The sequence below is a fragment of the Solanum lycopersicum genome, chromosome 5 (assembly GCF_036512215.1).
Source record: "Solanum lycopersicum chromosome 5, SLM_r2.1".
Classification (NCBI taxonomy): Eukaryota; Viridiplantae; Streptophyta; class Magnoliopsida; order Solanales; family Solanaceae; genus Solanum; species Solanum lycopersicum.
Window position 1 is genome coordinate 51798900 of NC_090804.1, and position 6462 is coordinate 51805361.

At 39.4% G+C, this 6462-nt stretch overlaps 1 protein-coding gene across 1 annotated transcript; it reads left to right on the plus strand.

Moving 5' to 3' along the window:
• The first annotated feature begins 5916 nt into the window (after positions 1-5916).
• Positions 5917-6462, plus strand: LOC138348881 (uncharacterized). Its single transcript, XM_069298471.1, has one exon. It carries the CDS (start codon positions 5917-5919, stop codon positions 6460-6462), a length of 546 nt encoding a protein of 181 aa, XP_069154572.1.

The following is a 6462-nucleotide window of genomic DNA, read 5'->3' on the forward strand; positions in this document are numbered from 1 at the left end:
ATGTATTAATCAAAATTTTCACCTTCCAAAACTGTTCAAGATCCCAAATTTTGACACTTTCGGAGGATGGACAACCCTATGACTTATTTGACAGCCTATTGTAACCAGCTCATGTGAGTTGGAAGGGATGAAGCTCTATTGATGCGGCTCTTCAACCGAAGCATGTGTTATAAACTCTTGAATGGTTCACCTCGCAAGAAACCGGGCAATGGCCCAGATGGAATGCATTGGCCAAAGATTTTATCGATCGGTTCACTTACAACATAGAAATTTTTCCAGGTCTATACTCTTTGGAAAGATAAACCAAAAATCAAGTGAGAGCTATAAGGAGTTTGCCTATAAGTGGAGAAAAGAAGTGGCGAGGGTGAGACCGCCCATGTCTTAAAAAGAAATTGTAGAAGTGTTCGTGCAGGTGCAAGAGCCCGAGTATTATGATTGAACCCTGTTGCTCGTTGGAGCAAAATTTTCTGAGATAGTCAAAGTTTGTGAGACTATCGACAAATGGGTTAAAAATGAGAAAGATAACTCATGTTGCTGCATCACCCGGAACATCGGGAACGTTGATGAAGAGAAGAAAATAAATTGCTGCTATTTCATATGGGGGGGGGGAAGGAAAACTCCCAGAAGCTCGTCATATTCCCAAGGTTGTTCTCATCCTTCTCAAAATTCCTACCAATATTGCTACATGCAAGTCGTTCATCCCAATAATCCTCCAACTTATCAGAATGTTACCTCCACTTATTCAAACGTCCAAGATCCACTATACCAAATTACACCCCCCAATTTCCATAATCCATCTCCCATTTACCAAAATCATCCTCAACTCTACCAAATTTCATCTCCCTACCAGGGTGTTGCTCCCAACTGTACTAACGTGCAGTCGAGCTACCGAGCACCCCCTATTGCTCATCAAGTCCATGCTCCATCATAGCAAAATCCCCACTCGAGCTACAAAGCTCCAATGCCAAACTACCAAGCTCCAACGCCAAACTACCAAGCAAACTCATATCCAAAGAATCAAACTCCCTGTCTGAACAATCGAGGTTAAAAAAATATGCCTCCCCACAAGGATGTTTTGATCCTACTCAACCTCAGTTCGAGAAAAAATCTTCAATGAATTTCACCGCGCTCACACAAAGCCGAACAAAGTTGTACGTGCGATTGGCTACGGCATGATATATTCACCAAGTGGGGCCAAAACTCGTGGATATAAATTCGAAATTCTATAGGCCAGATCAGAGGTGTGCTTATCATTCCAACAGTGTTGGGCATGACACTAAAGAGTGTATCATCCTCCAGCGCAAGATTCACGATTTAATCGACCAATAGGTGGTTTCTTTCCAACCAGTTGCACCTAATGTCAATTCCAATCCTTTGCCGAATCATGGATGCTGTAACGTTAGTATGATAGAAATAGACAATGATTGTTGTGGGACGAAAGTGATAACTCCAATCGTTCATCAAGAGTTGGAAAAGGTTATATCTGCAAAAGTTGTTGCCTTGGTGGCATCAAAAACTCTTACTAAGCCAAAATTTGTGATTGAGACTGCTGCTGCACAAGGTGTGGCCTGACCCAGAATATGTTTTACACCTGAGGAACTTGCTCTCGGATGTCAAAAAAAAGGATCAAGATAAAAGGCCAATAAGCGAGAGTCAAGCAGAGGAATTCTGGAGAAGAATGCAACTGAAAGATTATGTATTGTCAAGCATTTCAAAAAAACTCCAGCCCAGATTTCTGTGTGGGCCCTGCTGATGAGTTCTCAATCTCACAAGAAGGCTTTGATGATGTCTTTTGATGATACGTATGTTCCCGTCGGCACAAGCAATGATAATGTGTACTCTATGATTAACCAAGTTATCCGAGGGCATCAGATTAGTTTCTACGACAATGAGTTACCTTTTGAAGGAAGATCACACAACAAGGCGTTGCACATCACTCTAGTATGCCGCGAGAAGGTCATAAATTGCATTTTGGTGGATGATGGATCTGGTCTGAATATTTGCTCGTTTTTACGCTGAGGCAGTCAAGGTTTGACTTAGGAAAACTTGAGAAAAGTCAAGTCAACTTGAGAGTCTTCGATGAAGTATAGAGGATACGTTGGGAGCTGTGAATCTGATCATACAAATGGGTCCAGCAGAATTCACTGCATAGTTTCAAGTCTTGGACATCGACACCTGCTATAATCCTCTTCACAGAAGTCCTTTCATCCATATGGTTGTTGCTGTCCCTTCTACTTTGCATCAGATGATGAAACTTGTTTGAAAAAATGAAGATCTAGTTATTCATGGTGAAGAGATTCACTCTGGCAAACAGACGTCGATCACTGATGAGATATTGCGAAGTACACATTTCTACACGGTGGAGCTGGTAAATGTCATCGGTGAAGACATTGCCCCACAGATTTCCATGTCTGTCGTGTACAAGATGATAGCTACTATTATGCTGCAAAGTGCATTCGAGCTAGATTTCGGATTGGGGAGGAATTCCCAAGGATTTGTTGAGCCCATTCAAGTTCCTATCAAAGGGGCAAGGTATTGATTGGGGTACGTCCCCACAGATGATGATGAGAAGACAAAGAAAAAGAAGGATCAAGCATTGGACAATCCGATCCCTCACCTATATCAATCCTTCTCAGTCCATGAATATGCCGAGCAGGAGGACCTTGGGGAAGGAATCTATGGCCTTTTTGAAGAGATCGATGCTATCATTGAGGAAGAGGTTGAGCTGAAAGGATTCCGTATTGATGAGCATGGAGAGATGCTACAGAACTGGACCTCCACGCTCATCCTGATTCCCTGAACTCCTTGGTAGAAGGGCATCGTATGATGCATATTTAATTCAGTGGTAGTCCAAAAGAGGACCGATACCCACCATTTTGCATTTTTTTAATTGTTTGAATTTTTAATTTATCATCATGATGTTTAAAAGGGAAACATGGCCCTATGCCATGGCAAAAGTTTGCACCGTTTTTTCCAATTTGAATGAAAGCCTCTTTTAAGTTAGAATTTGTTTATCTACGTGTCTGTTATACTTTTCTTTCATAACTTGGTATGTTTATGGTTTAAGTAATATAAGTTCTAAACCTACCAATGTCATGTTATGTCACGAGGTGAATAAACAAAATCAGGCTGGTGATGACGAGGTTGATGATTATGCAGAAAAAAGTTAGATATCAGAGTTTGTTGTCAAAGTTTTTTGGAAGTTTGAAAATCAGCATAAACACAATCTAGAGGAAACGGAAACGGTAAATCTAGAGGATTCGTAGTGAGTTAAAGAGGTTAAGATCCACATTAACTTAAATGAATCTCTAAGAAAATTCATTTGCATGCTGAAAATATTAATGTGTTCGTCTAGGAAGTCGGTGATATCCAAGGGCTGAGTATCGATGTTGTATCTCATAAACTGCCGATTAATCTGGGATTCGATCTGATGAAGCAAAAGGCTCGAATGTTCAAGCCAAAACTGAGTTTAAAGATCAAAGAAGAGATCACCAAACATATAGAATATCGTTTGGTGGAAGTAACACAATACCCAAATTCGTTAGCCAATGTTCTTCTGGTTTCTAAGAAAGATGGGAAAATCAGGATTTGTATCGACTATAGAGATCTCAACAAGGCTAGCATGAAGGATAATTTTCTGTTGTCGAATATTCATATTTTGATGGATAACTTTGCTAAGCATGAAATACAGTTATTTATGGATGTTACGCAGGTTATCACCAGATTCTGATGGATGAGGAAGATGCAGAAAAGACAACTTTTATTACACTTTGGGGTGTATATCATTACATAGTGATGCCATTTGGCCTCAAAAATGTTGGTGCTACCTATATGAGGTGTATGACGACAATTTATGTTATGATTCATAAGGATATTGAGGTTTACATAGACGACGTCATAATCAAGTCCCGCGAGTGTTCGGACCATTTGACATATCTAAGAAAGTTCTTCTATCGTTTGCGTCATTACAAATTGAAGTTAAATCCTGCCAAATGCTCTTTTGGAGTACCATTCGGCAAGTTGTTGGTTTTTATATTCAGCAGGAGGGATATTGAGATCGATCCTTCTAAGATTAAATCAATTCCAGAGTTACCTCCGCCGAAGATGAAAAAAAAGGTGATGAGTATCTTAGGGATGTTAAATTACATTAGTCGATTCATTGCTCAATCAACCGTGATGTGTGAGTCCATCTTCAAGCTATTGAAGAAATATTCTCTGACAATGTTTACTGAAGAGTATCATATTGCTTTCGACACTATCAAGAACTATTTATCCAACCCGCCGGTACTGGTTCATCCATAAGAAGAGAGTCCTTTGTTACGATATTTGTCAATCTCGGAGAGTGCATTCGGATTCGTACTCGATCAACACGATGAGACAAGAAAAAAGTAAAGTGTTATCTATTACATAAGCAAGATTTTTACTCCATACAAGTCTCGTTACAGTATGTTGGAGAGAACGTGTAATGCTTTGACTTGGCTTGCCCAGAAGTTGAGACATTATTTATCTTCTTATACTACATATCTCATTTCAAGAATGGACCAACTGTAGTATATCTTGCTGAAGGCGATACCGACAGGAAAATTAGCTTAGTGGAAAATGTTGTTGAGTGAGTTTGATATTGTGTATCTGACTCAGAAAGTGATAAAAGCACAAGCCTTGGCTGATCATCTTGCAGAAAATCTCGTTGATGAAGAGTATGAACCTCTTAAAACTTATTTTCACGATGAAGAAGTGTCATTTGTGGGTAAAGATATTTCTGAAACATACCCCTGTTGAAGCTTTGATAGAGTGGCAAGTCATGAAGGTAAAGGTATTGGACAAGTCTTAGTGTCAGAGTCTGGTCAACACTATCCCATGGCGGCCAAAACTCATATTTAATTGCACGAACAACATGGCCGAATACGAAGCTTGTATTCTTGGTTTGAGAATGTCCATTGACATGAACGTCCATAAGCTATTGGTTATTGGAGACTCAGATCTATTGATTTATCAGGTTCAAGGAGAGTGGGCCGTCAAAAACCCGACGATTATACCTTTCATGCAGTATGTACAGAAGTTGTGAAAAAGATTTTGTAAGATCGAGTTCAGACATACTCAAGAATACAAAATGAGTTGGCTGATGCTCTTGCCACCATCGCTTCAATGATTAAACATTCGGATACTGATTATATTGATCCTCTGGATATAGATCTGAAAGAACATCCAGTCCATTATTCACATGTTGAAGCAGAACCCGACGGTTTTCCACGGTATTTTAATATAAAGAAGTATTTGGAGTTTGGAAATTATCCTGAAGATGCTACATCAAAACTAGAAGAAGTCGATACGCCATATGACTCTCAATTTCTTTCTAAGTGGGGAAATCTTTTATAGGAGGACTCCAAATTTGGGTCTTCTGAGATATGTTGATGTTGTTGAAGCTGCGAAACTTATTGAACAGATACATGTTTGAGTTTGTGGCACGCATATGAATGGGCTCACTTTGGCAAGAAAGATCCTCTGAGCTGGGTATTTCTGGATGACCATGGAGAATGATTGTTGCAAGTTTGTGCAAAAATGTCATAAATGTCAAGTGCACGGCGATTTGATCCGAGTGATACCTCACGAATTTTATGCTATAAGTTCACCTTGGCCATTTGTATCCTAGGGTATGGACGTCGTTGGTCTGATAGAGCCGTCCACTTCAAATGGACACAGATTCATTTTGGTTGCTGTTTATTATTTCACCAAGTGGGTGGAAGTAGCTTCTTACAAATCGGTAACCAAGAAAGTTCTAGCTGATTTCGTTCGCAACAATCCAATATGCAGGTTTGGAGTACGATAAGCCATCATTACTGATAATGGTGCAAATATTAACAGTCACTTGATGAGAGATATATGTGAGCAATTTAAAATTACTCACCGAAACTCAAAATGGAGCTGTGGAGGCTGCCAATAAATATCAAGATTATTCTCAGGAAAATGACTGAAAATATTCGAGGTTGGCATGAGATGTTGCCATATGCTTTATTAGGTTATCAAACGACTGTCAGAACGTCGAGTAGAGCTACTCCATACTTGCTATTGTGTGGAATAGAAACAGTTATACCTGCTGAAGTCGAAATAGTGTCTTTGAGAATCATTCAAAAAGCTGAGTTAAGTACGGTTGAATGGGTCAGCATGTTGATTGATCAACTAACTTTGATTGATGAGAAGAAAATGGTTGTTGTTTGTCAGGGTCAGTTGTATCGATATAGAATGATTCGCGCTTTCCACAAGAGAGTAAGAGGTAGAAATTTTGAAATCGATCAGTTAGTACTTAAGGGAATTTTTCCTCATCAAGATGAGTATAAAGGAAAATTCGCACCAAACTGGAAAGGACCGTACATGGTTCGTAAAATATTATCTGGAGGTGCTTTGGTCTTGTCAAGTGATATTATGTGTAAAGTTTCAGTTTGTATTCCTGTCATTTACTTGTAA